The following is a 23,225-nucleotide window of genomic DNA, read 5'->3' as shown; positions in this document are numbered from 1 at the left end:
CGGTGAGGATGTCTCAAAAGGGCTGAATTTATCGTGTTTCTGAAATATTTGGCACAGCTGGTCTCGAGCACTGGTTCTTTGTAAATGAGGCTGTGGGACTGAGTTGCTGATGGGCAGTGGCCTCTCATTAGGGTGGGAAGCATCCCAGCTGCTTGCAGCCCTGCTCTGCAGGAGTATTTGGGCACGGGCTGTGCTCTCTCCAAATTTTTCTGGAGATTTGTTTTCAGACTTGCTTGGGGTCTGAGCACAAGTAGTTGAAAGTGTGTGTCCTAGAACTCCTCTCCCTACAGCATCCTGCTTCCTCTGGTAACATCCTCAATGACGCTGCAGGAGGACAAGGGTTAGTTTGGGACCTTTGTGGCCCGAGACCTACAAATATTTAAGATTCATGCTTTTGTGCTCGCGCTGCTACAGGATCCTATTTCAGCTTGTGGGCTGTGCAGCTGAGCTGGGGAGTCCCAGTGCTTTTCCACGAGGCTCATCCAAGTCTTGCAGATATCTGGAATATTACCCAGGGCTTGGTGATCTCCAGGGGCTGGAACGGCATTTTTGCCTGGCTTCCAGTGTTTTGTGGTCCCATGGCTCTCAGCAAGGCTTCTTCCATCCTGAATCTGAATTGCTTTGCCCCACTCCAGCCATTGCATCACCTGCATACCCTTTGGGGGAGAAAGGTGCCCTTTGGGGGTCTATAATCACCAGGGAAATGGGTTTCCTGGTGGCAATCAGGGGCTGCTGGTGCCTGGGGAGCTACAGCTCTGAGGAGGGCATGCAGGACAGGGACTGGGCACCTTAAAGGGTGCTCAGCTGTGGCTGGGGTCTTGCAAAGGCTTGGACAAACGGGTGCTGAGCTGCCCCTTGTCAGAGCAGCTCCAGGGGTGCTGGACACCTTCAATTTTCATCCTGCTCCTCCTGCTTTCAGGGTCTGGTGTGGCACCATTTGAGGCTAAGGGCTTATAATTTTTTCCCCTAAGTAGCTCTTCTGTCTCTGCCAAGCTCTGTTTTTGGCTGTTTTTTCCACTTCCCCTTTCCACACTGGCACTATCTGCTTCTTGGTGGCTCCATCTCCACCACCTCGGCTCCTTGTTGGGGAGCCCGGTGGCTTGGTCTCCTTACCTCCTGCTTTTGGGCTGCTCCTGCCTGGGAGAGGTTTTGTGATGGAAAATGGTTGCTAGTCACCCCAGGCATCGTAGCAACTGGAGCTGCAGGCTCGGAGCTGCCCTAGACAAAAATAAAATAAATAAAATTCGGGCATTTTCCATTGACCCAAGACAAATGGTGCCTTCATGGAGGAAGGATGCTGCAGCAGGGGATGTGTCCCCTTCCCAAAGACCCCAGGGTGATTGGATGTTGCCTGATATTGATATTGCCAGGTACGACTGATGCTCAGCCCCACAACTCTGTTCCTAGATGGCTTTCTGTAGGGCTACCGCAGCTGAAGCCTGCTGCCTGTACAGGGCCATGGGGTTATTGGGTTTGCTTTATGGCTCTTGGAGAGCTCATTTCCCTTCCAAGTGGGACAAAGTTTTCTTGCCCGGACTGAAGTCCAGACGTTTCTGCTCAAATGGGATGTTTTCTTTTGGACCGGAGCCTTTGGTTATCCGATAAGCCCACACTGTCTTGCAGATAATGCTCATTTCCTATCAAAAAAAAAATAAAATTCTGGCAGCTCCCAACATTTCAACTCCTTTCGTTGTTTCGGGAGAGGATTGAGCTGGTGTAAATGTGGGAAGCTTTTCTCTGGGCATTGAGAGGAAAGCAGGCAGCATCCCGAGTCCCTATCCCCAGGTGCGGCAGTGCTCCCTGGGCACACACCCTCCCTGCCGAGGTGCTGGCCCGTGTTTATTTAACGGGGGAATTTTTCCCCTCGCCGCAGGGAATAGAATAAAAAAGGGCAAGTTTTTTCACTGGGAACAAATCTCATTTTCAAGAGTCCTGACAAAATGAGCCATAAAATTACAATATTTCAGAGTGCTTCGTAATTCTAGCGCAGACGGCTCTTCATCATGGAATCTGAAAGCTCAGAAAATATAAAACTCATTAGATTAAAATAAACCACCTACTGCGTGGAAGAAAAGCTTATTTATCAATATCAATTTACTTCTGATTACCCTGTTCTGCAATTTGTTATTTTTAGGAATTATGATTTGTGTATTGCTCATGCCAATACATGGAGGGGGAAAAAAATTTAACTTTTTTTTTCCCCCCACCTTTTGAATTCTAGTTATTGCGGAGACCTAGCTAAGGAGTCATAAGGAATTAAATGAAGAAGTGAATTCTCGGCAGTGCTTGTGGCCGGGGGAATGACAGGATGGAGAGGCTGGGATGTGTGGTAGTGGATTGGGGTGGAGGGCTTGGGGTCTGTGGGGAGCCCCCATCAGCACCACCTTGGCTCTGCAGTGGGTTTTAGGAGGGGATTCTCCCATATGTGTTTGGTGGTGACCCTCACGGCTCAGTGCCCTGTGTGTGATGGGATTCATAGAGCATCTCGGGGGGGGGGGGGGATTGAGTCCATCTAGGAGCAGATGCTGTTGGTAGGCAGCGCTGAATGCTGATTTTTGGGGACCAGCCATGGGGCAGAGCAGTTGTTTGTTCAGTGTCCCCAGAGAAGATGCTTTTGGGGAAGGAGCAGAGAACCTGTGTACCTTTTTTCCTTGCATGAAAAAGCCATGGGGGAGGCGCTTTGATTTACACTCTCATTTCTCCTTTATGCTCCTGGAACAGCACGGAGCTAACGGGGAGGCTGCCGTGATAAATTCGAGGCGTGGATATTGCGGCGATGGCTGGGGGAGAGGGGACCAGGTGGGGGGGAAAAGGGGCTGGGGGCTGCTTGGGAGCACCAGCGGCTTGAATGCGAGAGCATCTCTGGCAGCGTGGCGCAGCCGCTGCTGCTCCGATGGAGGCAATTACGGGTGTTTTGTGTGCGTGCAAACAGCTCTGCTATGCAAGCCCCCCAGCAGCGTGTGTAAAAATAACTGGTACAGGTGCACAGCCTGGAAGGCGATGCTCGAGCACCCCGGGAGTGATGCACAGCCCCGGCACAGCTCTGCTCCCGTCCGTATTTCTTGGAGGGGAGATGCTGGCGGGCTCTGGGTGCGTGGCTGCCAGCTCTGTTCGGAGCAGAGTGTGCAGGGGTTGGTGGCTGCTCCTCCTAGCCAGGCAGGTGGGATCCTCCTGATGGATGTGTTATTGGTATGGGGACCTTCTGTGGGGTCTGTCTTGGAGCTGCACACCTCCAGAGCCGAAGGAGTAGCAGCTTCCAACACCCCGTGGGGGCCTCGGTAGGGAGTGATGAGGTGAGATGTGTGGGTGTCGGGCTGGTGGTTGGGTTTGGTGACCCTCGAGGTCTGTTCCAACCGAGATTATTCCGTGATTTCATCAATTATTTGGTCTGTCCATGAGCCAGCATGCAGGAAAACCATGGTGGTGTCCTGTGCTTAGTGCTCCCTGCAATTTATACATGATAACTTCACTCCTAAATGTGGTGGGTGCCATTTGCGCAGCATCGCCGCACCCCTAACTGTGGCATTTCCCAGCGAAGGAGGCATCTGGGACGGGTGGGATTAAAAAGCTCTGCTGGTCTGGAGCTGCTTCCTAAACCTCCAAGCCCCCAACTCCTAAAGCAGCCATCTGTGGAGCTGTAGAGGTTCCTCCGACTCACATCCATCACTGTTTAATACGGCGTTGTCTGCTGCCTCCCGTGCCTCGGGGACCGGTTGGGAAGTCTCTGGTTCGACGTTAGCGCCTTGGCAGCCAGGAGACCATGGTTAAGTTCCTGGAGACAACTTGCCCAGGGACATTATTATGCTGCGTGCTGCTCCGAAGGCTCCCTACAAAGAGCCTCTTCCAGGCACAAGGTGCAATTTAATATGCTCTTAGTCACAATTCTAAAGTTCTCCCCCGAGACTTCTCAATCCCGCTCCTAAATTTGCAATATTCGAGTGAACCGTCTCCGAGAGCCAGTGAAGAGCTGCACTGTTAATGAAGACAGACAAAAATCAAAATGACATTTCAGGCAATTACTTACATAATGAAGTGACTGACTCGGAATATACAATATTTAGATTTATCATGACACTCGAAAGGGATGCTGTCAGCCGCCTTTATTTCTGCATCACACAAATTGTTTTTCCACTGCCCTGTTGCTTTTTAATCGTGGTCTGTGAAGCTGGGAAATAATGTTTCCGCTCACTTGGGCTTATAGAGGCGCTGCTTTAGGAGAAAGTTAGTGCTTTCCTCGGTGGCATTCCTGTCCTACACAGTGCAAAGGGGCTCGGTGCTTTGAGCATGCATAGTTTGGGCACATATTGGGGGTGACAGCTTGAATTCTCCTGCCCTGCCTGTGTTGTGGACCTTCAAGTTTTTGGGGGGAGTTCAGCACACTGATCCTAAAAGTTAAGTAGTGCTGACCCCAGATATCTTCCCAGACTCATGCTGAATTCCCTTACGGTGCCCCCAAAATGCACCCTGCTGTTATTCCTACCTGCGTGCATCCCTTCTCCTCCTGGAGTCTCTCCCACTGTAAAATAGCTGAAGAAATTAGAATTTAAGGCCTTTTCTGCGGAAACGGTGACAGAGTTGTTATGAACTGTCTTCTCTGACACATCTATCAGTAAAAATAAAATACACGTAGCTATTACTCCGAGGCTCCTGGAGGAGCATCCGCCCCTTCCTGCAGTGCTGGGGCTGGGCTGGGGGCTCCCCGGCAGGGCGAGGAGGCTGCTTTATATCCCCGTGGCTTATCCCCTGCAGGGGATGGGTGAACGTGCTTTGGAGGTGAGCATAAAACATGCTCAGGGTCTGGCTGAGAGTAGGTGTAGGGTCCTCTGGCTGGGTTAATCCTGCTTTGATTTAGTGCCCATGGTTGGGACTGCAGAGAAGGGTAAAAAAGCGGTGGTGGCCCTTCAGGGCGTCAGCAAACCCCGCTCTGGAGCTGTGGCTGTGGGCAGAGGGAATGGGAAGGAACCGAGCGAGTCGTGGAGGTGCAACTGTTCAGCTCCTTGGCTTCCCTGATGTGCTTTGAGGTTCCTCGGTGAAGCGTCCTGCAGAAAATCTGAGCTTTGGCAAAATGTCCATGTGTCTAATGGGCCAGCTGGGGCAGGACTGCGTCCCCCAGCCCACTTTGGGTAGGAGAGGCAATATCCATGGTGTCCGAAATTAACGTTGAGTTTCTCCTTTGGCAGGAACCATGAGGCGTCCCGCTGCTGCCAGCAACCTTCTGCTGTGCCTCCTAGCCCTGGAGCTGGTCCCTCTGGGTAAGTAGGACTTGTGGCTGGTACCTGTCCTGCTTGGCATCCAGGCCGTGCACTGGCTGCTTTTTTGGGCAGACCCTTCTGGAGGAGGGCAGGTGGGATGGAAGAGGAGGAGGAGGAGCAGGATGTGCTGGCGGCTCCAGCAGATGCTCCTGGTGTATCAGAGTGGGAAAACCTTGGCAACTTCCAGGTGTGGGCTCAAGGGGTCACATCTGGTGGTGGATGTGGTGGCAGGCACGGTGTTTGGTCACCTCATGCACCTAAAACCTGCAGGCAGTCGGAGGGAGCAGACAAAAGGCGAGGATGGAAGCCGGAGGCTCGTTAGCTGTTTAACAGCAGAGGTATTACTGTAACACGTGGCAGGACTCTCCCTGTGCTTTCAACAGCAAAATGATTACCTGAACGGCGCTGTAATATATGCCGTGTGGGAAATAACTCCTCTTCGAGCTGCTCAAGCTCTCCTGCAATTCCAGCTGGAGCAAGTGCCAGCTCGCAGGAGAGCGCAGGGCATGCAGAGACAGGGCTGTGGTGGATGCTCTCCCTCTTTGGTGCCTGTGTTTCTGGCAGGGGACCCCAGGGCTGAGCCTGGCCACCTCTGGGACAAGTGTATGTCGGGACAAGAGCCTCCTGGTGTCACAGACGTGCCACCAGGTTGTGAAACCACCTCGGGTGTTATCCCCTAAGCCTGCCTTGGTGGTGATCCCTTGGAGCCTGCTGGTGTCCCCTGGGGTGGGAGGTGACAGCCTTGCTCTTCCTTGCGAGCTCCTGCCTCTCTTGAGTGCCATGCTCCAGCATACAGCTCCCCTGTGCTCGGACACCAGCCTTTTAAATGCGTCCTGCTGCCCGATGTGGCTGCATTTGGAAGATTTAACTTATTTTTGGTATACTACTAACATTAAGAAATGTGTTTTGAAGCCCAGCAGTGTGCAGAACCCTATGGGAAGGGCTGCTTGGTGCCACCTGGCCCCGTCAGAAGCTGCTGGCCCTGTGATGGCCAGCAGGTCCAAGCAAGCTCCAAAGCCTCCCGAGATGCCATTAGCTCCAAATAACCCAACCAGGCACAGGAGATTTGAGCTGAGACCTCCTCTAGCCCCTTTCTACCTGTCCCTAACGAGGTGATGGCATGGGGGCTGCGCTCCCACTCCTCCAGCTGCCTGAAAAAGGGAGCAGAAATAAGCGAGCCTGGTTATTAGAGGTGAAAGGAGGCAATTAGAGGGAAAGGCGATTGTGCTGCGGGAGGAGGGAGGGAGACGCGCGAGGCTTTGCAGGGATGGCTGACAAGGCAAAAGGCTCTCAGCCGTGGGAGCAAAGCAAGGTATTAATCACGCGCTAAAACAATAATTGATGCTCTCGGTCCCCCTCTGCCTCCACCCTGCCAAGGAAAATGCTGAAAAAAGAAAGGTCGTGGCTTCTGTAGGAGCCATCCCTGCCCTTCTGCAGCCGGGTTTGGGGTTGGTCTGGGGGCAGCCCTCACCATCCCTGCAGCCAGCGGTGCCTGATCCCCCTCTCTGCCCTGAGCTTCTTCTGCCCTTGCAAGGCCACTAAAAAAAATCTGATTTTTGTCCTCTTCCCAGGCTGGGGCAACCGGCTGCCCTACTTCATAAACTACTTCTTCGACACCTACCTGCTGATCAACGAGGACACCCCTGTGGGTAAGTGCTGTGTGCCGGTGGGATGGGCCTGCCAACCCCACGCTGGGCAAGGCTTTTAAAAATAAATAATAATAATAATAAAAAAAAAAACAGCAATTCAACGTGATGGTTTGGGGCTCTTTTGGCCTGTGGGTTCAGACTGGTGGCTGAAGTTGTGGCTTGTCCTTTCTGGCTGCCCAAGTGGGATGGGAAGAGGGCACATGCTTGCCATGGAGAGCTTTTGGTTTGGCCTTCTCCATGCTCAGTGCAGTGTCTTTTGAAATACTCTGCAGGTGGGAAGATTAAGCTGATTTATTCCTTTTGTGGCTGTTAGTTGCTGGGTGAATTACCCCGTGTGCTGTGGGGAGAGGTGTTTTGGTGTTTTCCCAGTCGGCCTGGGGCTGTTACCCTGCTGCTGCAGCTTGGTCCTGGGTGGCAGCGGGCTCCTGATGCACCCAGGGCGCAGGGATGGGAGCAGGATCTCCAGAAACAGGTCATAACTGAGTGTGCTGGGAGAGCTTTTGGAGGGGAGGGAAGACAGCCCTAGTGCATTTGTCCCTTTGGGACAGCTCATGGTGGCCCTGCAGTAGGTGGTGACCACCAGGGACAGATCAGTGCCCCCGCCTTGGGTCCATTCTCCACGTGCTCAGGCTGGTGCTGAGATGCTGCCCTGCTCCCAGCACCTGCTTTCCCTTTCGTCCTGCAAATACCTGAGCGTGCAGCTGCTGGAATACACTGCCAGGGACCTGGGAGTGTGTGCAGGGTCGTGGTGCACGTCTATGTGTGTGTTGGTGCCCTTGGATGCAAAAAAAAATAATAATAAATCTTGGTTTTCTTCTGATTGACAGGTGTAGCTTATTTTTATTTCTTTATTTAGCTGGTGATTGGTTTGTAGTAAATGCAGAAATCGACCTGGTCGTTCTCGGCCTCTTTCCAGGCTCTCAGTCCATTAAACTTGTGCTCTTCAATCAGGGCTCATGACTGGCTTTTAATGCTGGAGGAATCGATTGTGAGCCCTCGTGAGCAGCAGCGGAGGGCGGCCAGGAGGTGATGGAGGCCCCTTCTCGTGTGCTTCCACCTCCACCTCCTGCTTTCTCTGGCCGTGCAGTTGCGTGGCAGCCTCAGCAGACTGCTCGTGCTGTGCCCATACTGTCACCAGCGCTCTCGGGGGCTGGAGGAGTCTCCTCTAATGCTTGTTCAGCTCAACCATCACATCCAGCAACGCCAAGAGGTTTTTGTCTTGTCTCGAGCTTCCCCCCGATTGCAGCTTTTGCAGGGTTTGGGATGGTGTCTGAGCGAGTAGGCAGGGTCTGGAGTCTTGCTGCCTGGTTTTGGAGAGATGCTCCTGGCTGCTGAGGTCCGTGTGAGGAGCATCTTGAGGGAAAGGTCTGTTGGAGCAGCCGCAGCCTTTCTGGAGAGCTCGGTCCTGCAGCGATGCTCGGGTTTATTTGCAATGCCAAACACCACTCAGAGCTGCTGCTTGGGTGACTTTACTCACGTTACTGCAGGAAGCAAGCTATGAGCAATGCAAAGACAGGAAGGAATGCAGTGGGAATATTTTCTGATTTTTTTTTAATTTTATTTTTTTCCCCCTGCCTGTGTTATTTCTCAAGCCCCTCTACTGCCATCCCATAGCGGTCATTTCCTACCTGGCTCCTTTCCTTCCCCGTGTGCTCCCTGATTGCCAGCATCCTCAGCAAATACACTTAGTGCTGAATTTGCCCCAGAGGAAGTCCCTGGGAAGAAAGCAGCTGTGCAGATGTAGGAGTGAGAACTAGCTGGAAACAGCTTAATGGAAATGCTTCCTGACCAAGCACACAGCTCTTGAAGTACTTGAGCTTGAAATACCTTATGGGAATTGGACTGAACTTCTATTTTGGTGGAAAATGGGGAAAGGTTTCTGACAGTCTACTTCTCAGTTGAGATATTGTGTGAATAAAATCGTTCCTGGAATTACTTTGGGGCTTGATTTTATTTTTTTCCCCTAAACTTTGTATGATGTTGTACAGAAATGAAATTCACTCTTAAGAATATTGGCGCTCTGGGATTTGGTTCCCAGATGCACCGGAGGGAAATGTCAGCCTTGAAACTGTTGACAAACAACATTTGTGTTTTCTTTTTCGGTGCTGCTGTTGTTGGTTTTCTCTGCTGCTGGTCGATGCTGTCAGAGTTAGGCGTGTTAACTCTGGAAAAGCATCATCTGGCAGCACCCTTCTCGTGTCCCAGCTGGGGTGTGAGTAGCAGAACCATGCATGACACCTTTATTCGAGAAATAATGTGGATTCTTGAAGTCTTAAAAGTGAAATTACAGAAAAATATAATTTAAAAAAAGTGATTGCAATGTGCCAAGCAAGGTCTGAAGCTCCCCCTCAGGTCCTGGTACCCTCCTGCAGCATCCCCAGTGCTTGGTGCACCGGGTGCTGGTGTCAGTAGCAGGAGGGAGGGCTCAGCCATCCTTGTGCGGAGTGAGGCCCCTTGGTGCTGAGCCAGCTCCGGGTGCCTCCTTCCAGCCCTCTCCCTGCCTCCCTGTGGCTGGGCTCGGGCACACCTAGCACCAAACGAGCATCCCCGCACGCTGTGTGCGATGCCTAGAGGAATCTTAAGCAACAATTAAGAGATCATTCCCCCTCTAATCACTTACAGGAGTAAATTAGTCTTGTCAGGAGCTATTAAGACGGAGAGCTCGGAATTCATTAGGCGAGATCGGGACTACGGAGCTGCTGGCGCTGCCGCCAGCCCGGGCTGATTAATTCCTCTGAAAACATCATCAATGCCCATCTGTTTCATTTAGGTCCAGGGAGAGCAATTTTCAGGTGGACTGACCCTCTAGTCAGCTAGTTCACCCAGAAGTAATGAAACACACACACAGGCGGAGGGGGAGCGGGGGGAATCTGGAACGTGAGCGGGAGGAGGGTGAGAGACACTGAACAGGGATGGGAGAGCAGGAGGGCAGGAGGAGGAAGGGTGATGAAGGGATGCTTGGGGCACAAACATGTTGTGTGGATGCTGGGGACATCACGGATGATGGGAATTTGGGGATAAAGGGAGAGGTGTGCTGTTTTTTTTGACTCTCCCCTGCTATTTGGACCAATGCATCAGAGGAAAAGGGGCACCAGGAGAGCCCGCGCCAGCTGCGGGTAGCCAAATCGAGGTGTTTTCCACCCAAAGTAATAGCTGGTTAACAGCCCTGGGAGAGCGAGCTTCCAGGAGAGGGACTGTCTGTCTTTATTGTGCTACTGACTGCCTTAAGCAAAATCATTCCAAGGGCCATTTCATTTAATCCCACACCTTTTAGAGGTGGGTAATGGAGAGCAGCGTGGATATCGACGCCGGTGGAGTGCCAGAGGTCTGGCGAGGGGATGCTCTTCGTCAGCATCACGAGGAGGTGGTGTTACTGTAGGAAGGGGTTCCTCAGGAGGTGTGGATCAGCGTGGCAAACCTTTGCTGGGGCTTTTATAGCCCTGGGGGGGGGCTGTATTTGCTGCTATCCCTGGGGGAAAGCTTGAGGTGGGGACTGAGGTGGGGAGCTTCAGCCCAGGCTTCAAGTGGTGCTTCTGCTCCTGAAGATGCACAAAGGTGTGAGAATGTTTTGGGGCTGAATTCGGGGTATTCAGTACCTAAATTTCTTGTGGCAGGAGCTGTGTTTTGCCCCGAGGGATATGAGGAGGGGAGGATGGGCACCCTTGGCTGCCCCTGGTGCTGCTCCTAAAGCTTGCCCTGAGGTGGGCAGTGGGAGAAACAAAGCTGTGGGGGCTCAGCTCCTTCTATTTGGGGTCCCACCTTCCTAAAACAATGCTATATTAGTGAAATGCAGCAACTGGGGTCTAATTACCCAGAAAATGGGTTTGCTATATGCAGGACAGGATTCAGAAAATGAAGATATTGGGTCTGTAAGCAGCCTCACAACCACCCCTCTTGGATTCACCTGAGTTTCTGTGAAAGCTTTCATGCCTCAGCACCCGGCAAACTGCGTGACAAAGGCCGTTTGGATGAGCACAATCCCACTTTCCCTTTGTCAAAGCATCACGGGGACAACCTGGTCTCAAACTAGGAGACGGGAGTGAACTTGGAGGACCTGCATCTTCTGTAGGTCTTGCTGGGGTCAGGTGATGAGGGATGGAAGGGAAACCCACCAGGATTTTGTTGCAGGTCTTGGCCGCCCCCAGGCAACGTGAGCACGGGGAGATGCCAGGAGAGGTGCTCAGGGCACGTGGGATGCCCAGCAGGAGGAAGGCTGGGCTCCCCTGGGGACTCCAGCCTGGGCTGCTGCTGTTTTATTTCACGTTATTTCTGGGTAGGAGAGTGCTTGCAGCTGGGGCTCTCAGCTCTTGGCCCCTCCAGCCTGCTGGGATCCTCTCCTCTGAGCATTATTAGCAGGAGGCTTCCAGCACCTGGTGGGATGCTCAGCCCCAAAGCCGGCTGCATCCTCTCCTGGGCTGAGGACACATGCTCTGCTTCTGGCCCTGCTGCCTCTCCCGAGGGCAGGTGCTGTGCTTTCCGAGCAGGTGACTGACGGGAGGTATTACAGCTTGCCTCTGTCCCCATTTGCTGCATGGAACTTCTGCTGAGCTGGTAAACACGCTGCAAATAGCTCCTGCTTCGGGAACAGGGTGGGGATGCTTGGGGGAAAAAATCAGTCTCGTTTGGGAACTTGCACTGCCACTGCAGGAATGTCAGTGCAGCCAGGAAGGAGAGCTTTGGCCAGGAGGATTGTGATGGCGTGGCCTGAATTTCTGCAGGGAGCAACCCAGGCCCTGACTTCTGAGAGCTGGAGCCCGCCCAGGGCAGGCAGCACCGAGCATGCTGCTCTCTCCTCTCGAAGGGAATTGGGGAGAAAAGCTGGCTTTCTGGGAAAATCCACACTGGGCTCTGAAGCATGCGGCTGTTTCTCCAGCAAGCTCATCAAAAGGAGCTGTGGTGGACACTCGGAGCCTTTTGGGACTGAGGGTTGCTTTCCAAGGGGCTAGGAAGAGGGATTTGCTGTCCGGCAAGCGCGGTGGCCCAGTGGTGAGTGTGGCTCGGAGGCGACGTGTCCCTCCGATAGATGTATCCCTCTGATTGCCTGGATTCCCCGTTGCACTTGGCTGCAGTTTCCAAGGCAATCATCTCTTCCGTGGCATCCTTTCAGCGCAGGTCCTGAGCAGGCAGATGCTTTGGCACCCGGGTGAGGTCCCCGGGGGTGCCGGGCCACTCAAGCTGCTGCTGGAGATAGGGTTATCTAAGCCCTGCCTGCTGCTTTGATCCCGCAGCTGGAGGCATCTGCTGGGGACGTGGTGGCACTTCCCTGGTGCAGAGCTGGAAGGACAGGAGCTGTGGCGCTCTGGTTTTGACATCCTGACTGCGTAAAGAGCCTCTGAGCCCCGCGGGATGGAGCCACGAGCAGGGCATGTGGCTTTTGGGGAGGTTGCATGGGGTGTGCTGTCGTGCCCCTCCTGCTCAGCTACCAGGTGCCAATAATAAAAAAGAGAAAATTCACTTTGTGTGCATGCACCGTGGGGTTAAAAGCCATGAAGGCTTGTGGCCTGAATGAGGTGCTACTTGGGAGTGCAGGAGGTGTGCCACAGCTCCAAAGCCTTGTGGCAGCTCCTAGAGGGGTGGGGAGAGCAGGAGCCCACCAAGGTAGGGCTGTTTGATGAAAAAGGGTGGCATTTTGGGGAAGGGGACCCATGCACGGTCTTGCTGAGGATGCCACCTGCCTTCCCTTCAGCTGTGCTCCTTCCAGAGCAGTGTTCAGCTCTGGCCGTGCCTTGCAGCTCTCCTCTGCAGCCCCGGCTGTGCCAAGCTGTTTCCCCACGCTGAGCTAGCAGGAAAACTGTCCCTGCTTTTACATATTTATTTATTTATTTATTTATTTTTGCATTACTTTGCTGCTGCCTTAAGTGCTGAAAGGGCTCCACAAATGCTCCAAAGAAAAGCCAGCAGCCTTCCCAAAAGGCAAGGAGGGGAGGTGCAAGTGAGAGCCCAGCAGCCCCAGGACCTCCCCCAGCGCAGCTACAACAGCCCCTGCTGGGGGGCAGCTGCAAGGGGGGCAGGGTATATAAGGCATAGGGTGGAGAAATAGGGCTGGAGCCATCTTTTTGCTCAAATCAGCTTGAGTTGATGGTAAAAACCTGCCGCTGCTTGTCAGTAACCCCCAGGTGGGGGCTGAGCGCACAGCACAAGGGGGTAGGGCATGGTGGGGGATGTTTTTTGGCTCGCTGCGCAGTTTGGGGACCATGTGGCAAGCATCCCATCCTGCACACTGTGCTACCAATGCAGGGGCAAAGCTTATAGAGAGGTAAGAAGCAGTGGGGTTGTGTCGTTGCTGTTTACCTGGTAAGAAAAAGGGGCTTGGCAAGCGCAGGCAGACCCTCGGCTCCTCAACGTGCTTTCTGCCGGCTGCTTTTAGCTGGAGGTCTGGGGATAAATCCAGCCGGGGGGTCCAAGGTAGGGTGGATGATGCCCTTGGGATCTCCAGGCAGAGCTGTGCGCTTGCTGGGAGCAGCCCCGGGTGCCCACCATCAGCCCCGCAGGGGAGCGCGTGCCTGCCCGCGTGCAGCTCGCAGAAGTGATTTGGCCTTTTCCGAAGGGATAATTCGAGATGAATATGCTGGCCTCTGGCTGTGAGGGAGATTGAGGTATTTTTTGAATACAAAGTCTGTTTTCGCAAGGTTCATTACGGGCACGGCTGCGAGTGACTGTTCTCCTTTGGAAACGCGAGCTGTAAGAACATCACCTTCATCTCCAGTATTAATTGAAAGCAATATTACCCTCTGCTGACTATTTACTGTCTAAAATTGGATTTGCAATCTTCTTGGGTCAGAGCCGATAAGTGCTCTGCGAAGGGCCGGGCTTGTAACGACCCTAACGAACAACAAATATTTGAGGAATATTTCACAAAGCCTGATTAAAAGGGATTTCTCTTCTCCTAACGAGCCCTTCTGCTGCTGTTTGTTGTGAGAAGGCCCATCGACGAAACCGTTTGAGCTTTAGCAAATAAGGCACCAGAAATGAAAACTTTAGGCTCTGGAATTAGTTATTCCCAACACCAGGAACCTTAAGAAAAAAAAAAAAAGAGCCCCTTCATTAAATTAATCACTTCATCAATCACTTAAATCTTCATATTTGCTTTGCTAATTAATGCTTACGTTTAAAATGGGGAAGAGGGAGAGAAGGCAAAGTATGTTTGCAGTGTGGACTCGTTAACCTTGCTTTAGGTAACTTCATCAAACTGTTTGCAGCTCTGATCTCGCCACCCCTCACGTTCGCCTGCGAGCTCCTGCATGCTGGCAAACCCCTTTTAAAAGAAACAGAAAGATGTGTGCTTATGGTAATGAGGCCTAAGTTCATTTTTATGTATGAGGTGACTTTGGTGGCTTTAATCCAAGTTACCTGCACCGGGCTGTCTGTAGGGGCTTTGTTCATGGGCTGGCTTTTTGCTGGGCGAGCAAGCTATGGGTGACGGAGGGGGAGAAGGTGGGGCAGAAACACTGAGTAGTCTGGATCCAAAAAGACCTCCCAGATCATGGCATCCAGCCAGCAGGTCACTTTTTTCCACCAAACCTGGAGAATAGGAGGAGAAAGTGAGGAGACAAGGCATGGGCAAAGAGGTCAACCCAAGGAAGCGCCATGCAGGTGCCACCTCCTTGTGACTCTGCACCCTGTGTAAAAGGAAGGATTTTGGTAAATACCCTCAGTTTCCTCTGTAGGCACAGCCGAGCAGTTGAATCTCAGAGTGTGCTGGCTGTTGTTGTACATTTAGAGCAGCAATAGAGAGGCTGCAGCTTCTTTTCTCCTTTTACTGCTTTGCTCTCATGTGCATTTGGCACGCTGAGCCCCACCACCTTGGTCCTGGCCCTCTGAGGCTTCAGTATGTCCTGTGGCACAGGAGAGCTTTAAAAAAATATAAGGAGCTATACAGAATAAGTGTGGATGCATGTGTGTGCTCAGATCAGGAGGTTACTTAGCTCTCTTGGAGGTCAGGATGTCCTAAGGGCCACCTGGAGCCCAGTGCTATAGGGAAATGCATACCTGCACAGAAAGTGGTTATTTTTGGTGAGGAGTTTTGGGGAAAGTGAGCTGTTTTTTCCCTCTGAGCCTATCAGTAGGGCCTTTTAGAACAACAACAAAATAAAAACTAAAAAACTAAAAAACTAAAAAAAAAAAAAAAAAAGGAAAGAAAAAGCTATGATGAGAAGAAGCAATAACCAGGCCTACGCATACCAGATTGGGAGCTTGGTATATTTGGGCTGTGCGAGTTTAAAAAAGAAAAGGCTGCTCCCAGCCTGGCGCTGCAGTGAAGTGGCAGCTGCTGGGAAGGGATGGCTTGGAGACGGGCTGGCATCCAGCAGTTTGCACCATCGTGAGTTTGTCAATGAAATAGCACGGAGGCAGCATCCAGCTCCTGAGCCAGCCAGGCAAGGTGGGAAACAGCTCGAGGCGCTTCCCAGGGGTGCCCATGCTGCTGAGAAAGGTACTCCACAAGAGCCACAGTTGCTCTTTTTGCAGCAGTTTCAGGCTTCTAGACTTGTGAAAAATTAACCTTTAATTAAACTTTCCATACCTGGTCACCATGGAAATAGTACTTTTTTTTTTTTTTAAATAAAAGTATTCGTTATTCCCCATCACCTCTGCATTCCTATTGTTGCTTCCTGGTGGTCGGTTCTGTAAAAACAAATGGGCAAATCCACCTGCCTCAAAATTGTTTTAAGCAATTAACATGTGAAAATTCAGCTAGCTATTCCTCATTCCAGGGGAAAAAAATAAAAATAAGCAGGTAGAAGCGAGCCGTTGTGGAGCACATGCGCGTGCCGTGCGCTGAGATTGCGGGATGAAAGCCTCGCTGTTGGGAAGCATCTGTGCAGAAAGCTGCCCCCAGCCTGGTGGGTGTTATTAGGGATATTTAACCCTTCTCAGGGCAAAATCCTATTTGTGTAAAGCAGCTCGTGCCAACGCATGCATCATTACAGCCTCCCCAGTGCCACCTCGGCTGCGTTGGCTGTGTCAGAGATGGGTTGTATCTCAGTTTTGTTGCATTTTGCTGATTTGGGGGGGATGTGCAGGATTTTTGGGGTGGTCACCTTGACGTTGTGGTTTTTAAACCACGTTATCACAGCCTGGTGCTAATGCACCTCTCCGCGCCGGCTGGATTAATGCGCTTGATTGGCAGCGGGAGTTAATAAATTGGTTCCTCCTGTCAAAGCGCTCCTGCGCGCTGATGGCTTTTGAATTAACTGTAACCACTCGGGGGAAAAAAAAAGATCGAGACGGCATTGTTGGACGATTCAATGAAAACATCTGCTCAATTTGCAGTGGTGGTCAAAGGAGTGAATGCGCGCCGCGTTCCCTCTCTTAAAGATTTATTAGTATTGCCCTTTACGCAAGGGGGAAAGATTTCAAACACTTGACATTTAATGGTTAGTAACTCAATTTTATTCCATTCATCTGCATTGATTTGTCAAGTTCCTGCTCGGGTGAGCCTCCCGCGTTGTATCGTGCAGGTTGTCCAATTCAGGGGGCGATGCAGTCCTGGGTTCCTCCTTTTCTACCTGAGCACGGAGGAATCTCTTTATTTTTTTTAAGTGAATATTAGGCTCGAGGAGGGAGCTCATCCCACAGAGCTCAGTGCCCTTACACTAACAGCAGTGTGGCTTCGTTTCGTACTCTGCTGCTCAGTTTTAAATGGTTAAATTACAAATAGGCTGGGGGAAGAGGCTTAGAAATGCAGAGGGTCCTAGGGAGAATAACAAACAATCCGGAGTGAGGGGAGAAGCGAGGAGCGTGCTCGCAGGCAGAGATTAATGTTTGTTACTAATGATTTTGGGAAACAGAGGGGAAGAAATAGAGATGGCAGAAGAATATAAAACCACCAGCACTGCGGATAGGCAGCCTGACTCAGGAAGTGCTCCTTTTCCCATCTGACCGCCGCATCAAATTAAACACATCCTACCAGATAAAATGATATTTTGGTGTAAAAGACTAAAACATTAGCGTAAAACTCAGCTCAACAGGATGGAAAAGTAGGGAGCTGGTAGTATGAGCCCTTTGCAAGTGCCCTGTACCCTCATTTCAGCCCAGGATGCCTGTTTGTATTCAACATTGAGCATGTTTAGGCGAGAGATGATGCTTTTCCACGTGGGGAAGCACAGAAACCTGTTGCAGTCGCTGGGATGCTGTCTGCAGGCCCGTTAGGTACGGGGCTGGGAGGGATGGGTTGTGGGGAGCACAGCAGCCGTTACACAAGTGCTTCGGTGGAGTTGTGGAAATAGTCATAAATTAGGGCTTTGCATAGACGACAGCAAGAAAAATAAAGTTCCCCGGCAGGTATCGTCGCACTGGGGAAGGATGCTCCAGCAGAAACCATAAAAATTTGCAGAATCCTCTAAATTCTGCAAGAATCCTCTGGAAGGGGCAGAGGAGGGGGATGCTCCGGGGTGGATTTTGGTTGCAAAATGGCACAAATGGTTGTGAGGGGCGGGCTGGGCGAGAGGCTTGTCCCTGCCTGTCCTGCCCCTGTTATCCCTAAACCCACCACGCTGTAAAAGCCAAAGCAGCCCCAGGTGGTTGGGTAATGGCATCTTTAATTGGGCTCTGAACGAGATTAACTTCTTATCTGACAGCCTGACATCTTTATTGTTATTAATATGTGAATAATACAGTGTTTTTTTTACGTGTAACTTTGATAGCAAGTGTTTTGCTCCTGTTTAGCTCTGTTGTGTCAGTGAGCCACCTTTGGAGGTCCAGGCTCTGAGAGCAGGGACGAGGTCAAGGGGTGCTGCTCCTATTTCTTTTTTTAAACGCTTGTTGTCTTTGTATTGCATTATTGTTTTGAACTGGGAGCAGAACTGGTGGCAGGTGAGCCCTCCAGTAAGCCTGGGCAATTTTTCTGGGTTAGGAGGGTCTGGGATCGCCTCCCCAAAGGGAGGAGGAAGAGCTGCAGGCAGGCAGGGATGGCAGATGCTGCTCCAGAGAGATTATTGTGGTCCTAAAACCTGGATAGAGGGTGGCAGCCCCATTAACCATTCAAACTCCTCTGAAAATCAAGGGCTTTTCCCCAGATTGCTCCCTCGAGTGATGCTGGGGCAGGAGGTGGCTGCAGCCCGCCGGCCCCACAAGAAGTGCTTTGTGCCAGGTAACTGGCTGCTGAGCAGGACAGCAAGGTCAGGAGTGCCTTTGCCTGGGAGAGCTTCAGCCAGCACTTCTATCAAAACCAATATTAATTTTCCCTAATTAGGAGCTGCAGCTAATGAGTGTCACAGCTAATTTACCTCATCCGTAACGAAGGAGAGGAGGGGGTCAGGCGCTGGGAGCAGGGGCTGCAAATCTGGCTCCTCTGTGCTTTGAAGAGGCCCTTTTCTTTTTGGGGTGGATCTCTGAGTTTGTGATGAGCTGGACGAGTGTGGCAAGGCACGGGCAGGTTTGTAGGGCTGCTTCTTCTGGCTGGCAGCTTGTGTGGTCCATACACGCTGCCCTCAAGGGCTGTGGGTAGTGCCACAAACGTTGCCAAATGGTACTAATAAAAGGCAAAAAATAAGCTGGAGTTACTCCTGTTAGTCCTTTAAACAGGAAAACTGTGTCCTTCCAAAGTGGCTCGGGTTTTATAATCCACTGCTTCCTAAACAAGTTGGAGACGACGAATTATCCACAGAGATTATTGTTTTAAATAAGAATACGCTGGAGAAACTTGTGGTCTGCTTCTGCACAGTCAGAGACAGCCAAAATCAACTGAATAAATGATTCATGGGATTTATTCGCGTTGCCCTGACTAAGCCTGAGAAGTCTCCTTTGTCTGGATAGATCCATTGTGCCAGCAAAGGGACAGGCTGGTGCATGCTTTAGGGGGAGATGAGAGCTGTATGATGCCTCATCCGAGGCAGCTTTCCCACCAGGAGGATGCTGAGGCCATGGGGAAGGGGTTTGGCTCCTGGGCATGCCCTAGGAGCTCGCATGGAGAAGTGATGTGGGGAGAACAGCCTCTCCTGGTGACATTCTCAAGGAGAGCATCTTGGATTTTGTTAAAGCTGGTGCTCTGCAAAATTGGTACCCAGTCAAAAAGGAGGAAGAGTAAGAAATAGAACAGGAGGTGGCCTGGTGGCCTGGTCCTTGGTGGTGTCATCCTGGTGGCCAAGCTACCTGACGGGGCCTTTGTTGTATGGCCAAATATTGGCACAAATTAAGCAGGCAAATGGCTCCCCCCCTCCTTGCCACCTCCTACCGTGCCCAGCCTTGGTAGCTGCAGTGACAGGGCTGTGTGCTGTGGGTAACGAACATGAATTAATTGCTCCACAGCTGGACCCTGCTCTGAGCAGCCAGACTAGCTCCCTAGTATATCAGCCGTACTAGAGGAACACCTGGGAAATCCTAGGGGGAGAGCCCATGGCAGAGAGCTTACACAGCATGACTCGGCTGCCTTGGGATGACAAATACATGGGGTTTTTCTAACATGCAGGATGAAGTTGTATTTTCAAGGTTTACCCCAATTTCTACAGCACCTGTTAGAGCTGCAGCACCAGTCACCAAGCAGAAATAATAGTGTGGTGGTGACAGTGAAATATAAGCGAGCGCCGGCAGCCGTGAACTCCTCGGTGGTATTTGTGCACAGGAGGATGTAGCCTCATGCATCAAACTCCCTGATCCTGCTGAGGGAGGAAAAGAGAGAGGGAAAAGCTTGGGGAGATTGGGCATTATGTGCAAACCTCTCGTCCCAGCTGAACATGAGGGGGTGAGGCGCACGATGCTGGGTCAGACGATGGGTGAATGTGTGTGCATGCAGAAATGCAAAGCCCAACCTATTGAGGATTTAGGGTTTGGGGTGAAGGGGCTCCCGAAGCCACTTTTTGCTAGGTGTGAGGCTGCAGCTGGGGCTCTGCTGGCATCTACCCCTCCCCTGCTCGCCTGCGTGCCCTTTGCTGGGGGCCAAGGTGGCTGAGAAACTTTCTCTGCACTAGGTGCCCAGGAAAAGCGACCTTCAGGCAGAGTTCTTGGGCAAAAAGCTTCCCCATCCGTGACAGATTTGCCTATAAATCTCCGGTATTAATGCCCAGGTTCCCAAGGTCTGTCATCCTGCATGCTGGCGAGCCACGTGAGTTGCTCAAAAACAAGGCGCCGAACTCATCAGTCATCCCCGAGGCACGGCGGGGAGGTGGTGCTGCGGAGGGGGAGGCTGGGGGAAGCTGCAGGCTTCTGGTTTGGGGTACAAGGGACAGACAGGAGAACCCCCCGGGCTGGGAGCACACCTGGGCATCCCAAAATCTGAGCAGACTGAAATTATATCATGTGCAAGGGAGGTGGAAATGCTTTGTGCAAGGGCTTTACCCACTTGGTTTGCTTTTGAAAACTGGGGGTGAAGGGGTTCAGGTCTGGAACATGGTGAGACCTATGGGATCCCAAACCCTATGCCCTGGGCTTTGGGGTTTCATCCCCAGTGCCCTCTCTTCTCGCTCCCTGGCCTCACCATTACACCCCAAATCACCCCGTGCCCTCCAGGAACTTGCAGCCAGCTGCTGCCCACTGCAGGACGATGCTGCTGCAACCACTGGCATTGTTTTATTTATCTGTGGGTTGTTTTTTATACAACCATCTTCATGAATAATTCTGAAAATGTCTCTTTTTTTATGGAAGGAAGTTGATTTTAAAATAGACTCTGCATGAGCATCTCTTATTGGTACAGGTATTAAGCAAGTTATGAATTTCTTGCACTTTGGGTCCTAGGAAAATCCTCTCCTTATTCTGTTCTCACTCGCTGTTGGTTAATAAGGCTTATTAGCACTCTTTAATAATGGCAGATGTAATTGCAGCCTAAATTTTAGGAGCTGCATAGGCCAGGGTCCTCTCTACATCCTCGCAGGGGTGAGGGCTGGAGCAAAGTGCAACCAAAAGGAGGAGGAAGAGGAGTGTTGGTCTTTAGTGGGAAGGAGGAAGAGAGGTGTACTGCTTGCTGGTGGGATGAAAATGCTCACCACCACAGCATGAAGTCCTGTATGTGCCTGTAGTGTGCTTGGCTCGGTGGCCTGAGTCTAGTTGGGGTTTTTCTTTGGGGTTTTTAGGCACAGCTTATGATGGAGATGGGCAGCACCTGGGGCGATGTGCCTTGTGCTGCAGCATCCCCGGTGCACCAACGCCTGCAGAAATACCCAACAAACATGACATGGATGTCAGGGCAGAGGTGGCTGGGGCTTGGCTCTTCCTCTCAGACGTGTGCAAGCAGCTGCTAAATTCGGTGGTCAGTACCCATTTCTCCCTCATTAGGGCTTCAGGGGAAAGAGCAGCCTTGAAAGTCTTTCCTTGGAGCAATCGAAAGAAAAAAGCCTAAAACTGTGACTTATTGGATCACTTCTCTACATGGATTTCCACTTTTAGAACAGCCTGTGAAACCTCAGTGATTGCTTCCTTCTTGCCTTCAAACAGCCCGGCAGCTGGGATTTAGCACAGGCCTTTGTCTTCTGTTTGGATTTACAAATTTTGGGTTTTCCATGTGACTAGTGGAGCCTTTTCGGAGCACGGACCGTGTTGGCCACCAGGCAAGGGGGGGGAGCACCCTGTGCAGCCCTGCCCTGGCTCACCGGGAGCTGGGCTGCCAAAAGTCCCCTTCGAAGGGGAGCTGATCTTTTAGGATTATTTCAATCTTTTAGGATTATTTTGATCTTTTAAGATTATTTGTTTTCAGGCATGTCACACGTGCTGCACAAGCTATGGTGTCAGTGGTAAACGGGCCGGGTAGAGCCTGGGCTTGCTGCGTACCCAAGGGATTACAGCAAGCTCAGAAAGGGCCCTTTGGTACTTTTTTTCTCACCCATTTTCTCTCGCTGGTGTGATGAAATTCCTGTAACAAGTGTTCCCTGGAGCTCTGAGACAAAGCACAGGGAAAAAGGAGCCACGTGGATGCTCGCAAGATGTTGTGGGAGCTACCGAGAGATGTTTTCGCGCAAAGTCATTTAATTTGGGTGTTCGCCTCTGCTCTCAGTCTGTTCGTGACCACTTCTGTGCAAGTTGTGCTGCGTTTTTTAGGGAAATTCGGGCAGGCTGTGTGCTCGGTGCTTGCAGGAGGCTGTGTTTTCGTGCAGGTGCTTCCGCAGAGCCCCGGGAAGCTGTTGCTGGCGGCGCGGAGCTCTCCATCACGACACGCAGCGCTCCCCTGTGACCGCGGTGACCGCGTGCGTGCCACGAGCAGGCAGTTGCCAGCAGTCGTAGGAGCACTTAGCAAGAGATCCTTTTGCCTGAAATATGTTTTTAATAAGCCATTCGCTGAGTATATCCAAATAACAAATAAATTCCTGCAAATCTCAGCCTACTTGCAGATGACTCGCAAATGAGAAAGGCTAAATTAATTGAATGCTCTACTCACTGGGGATAATTGTCCAGCTGTAGTGGCGATCTCCAGATGTTTGTTTGCAGAAGAGTGTGCCTTCATAGGAAAAGAAAAAACACTCGTGGGTATATTAACTCGGAAACAAATTTACAGCTGTGTGCTTGTGCGCTCTGCCTTGCGCTCCCGCCAGCGACTGCAGAGCTCTGCTCCGAGGTTTCCTCTTGCACCAAACAGCCTCTATATTTCCCACTGATTGCTCTCCTGGCCACGTTTAGGCATCTGTGACGTGCAAAGTGAGGCCGTGGCCCTGTGCAAGCCTCCCAGGTTTCAGCAAATATCACCCTCGCCGTGCTCCGTGGCGTGCCACGTGTTGCTTCCTCGGGTTCGGGCAGCTGGGACTTGTCTTTGGCGTGTCATTTGGGTGGGTTTGTGGGGTAGGATGGGAGAATGGGATGCTGTGGGTTGTGCTGTGGCTGCCTGGGGTGAGTGGAAGAGTTTTTTGGTGATTGGGAAGGGGGAATGCTCCAGACCTGACATCAGCTGAAGCCTGGAGCTCTGCCCAACCAGAGCTTGGTGTTATCGGTATGTGAGAGTCGTCGGTCCAGCGTGCCCCATCCATTTCCCCTCTGTCCTACTTGGTTTCTGTTGTTGCACAGCCCTAGCTGGGTTTGAAGCCCCACTGCTGAAGTGCCCCATTACTCATGCGAGCGAGGACAATGGGACATGGGGCCGCTCTCAAATGTCTCCGCGCGTCGGCGTCATTAATAACCCTAACGCTGGCATCACCCGCTCCTAAATAGCCTCATTTATCAACAAGCAATTTGCTGCGGTGCTGTGGCGGGGAGGCAGATAAGCTTGTGCCTCGGATACCCAGGCGCTGCCTGCCAAGTCTCTCCCCACCTTCTCCGTGGCATTTGGGAGGGAGGTGTGTGGGGAAGAGCTCCGGGTAGGATCGGGGAGTTGTCGCCATCCCCAGGGAGCTGGGGGAAGGTGGATTTGAGGGGCTGAGAGCTTGAATGTCTTGAATATACCCAGACTGTTACCATGGTGGAGTCTTCC

General features: G+C 51.8%; 1 protein-coding gene across 1 annotated transcript in view; it reads left to right on the top strand.

Annotated features, from left to right (window-relative positions):
• The first annotated feature begins 318 nt into the window (after positions 1–318).
• The window catches only part of CDH23 (cadherin related 23), a 124,647-nt gene continuing 101,740 nt past the window's right edge, over positions 319–23,225 (top strand). Inside the window, exons 1-3 of the mRNA XM_032191119.1 lie at positions 319–340; positions 5,181–5,252; positions 6,824–6,901. Of these exons, the coding sequence (XP_032047010.1) occupies positions 319–340; positions 5,181–5,252; positions 6,824–6,901 (172 nt within the window). The remainder of the gene's footprint in view (positions 341–5,180; positions 5,253–6,823; positions 6,902–23,225) is intronic.

The sequence above is a fragment of the Aythya fuligula genome, chromosome 7, assembly GCF_009819795.1.
Source record: "Aythya fuligula isolate bAytFul2 chromosome 7, bAytFul2.pri, whole genome shotgun sequence".
NCBI classification, from domain to species: Eukaryota; Metazoa; Chordata; class Aves; order Anseriformes; family Anatidae; genus Aythya; species Aythya fuligula.
This window is presented reverse-complemented; position numbering and strand designations above follow the sequence as displayed.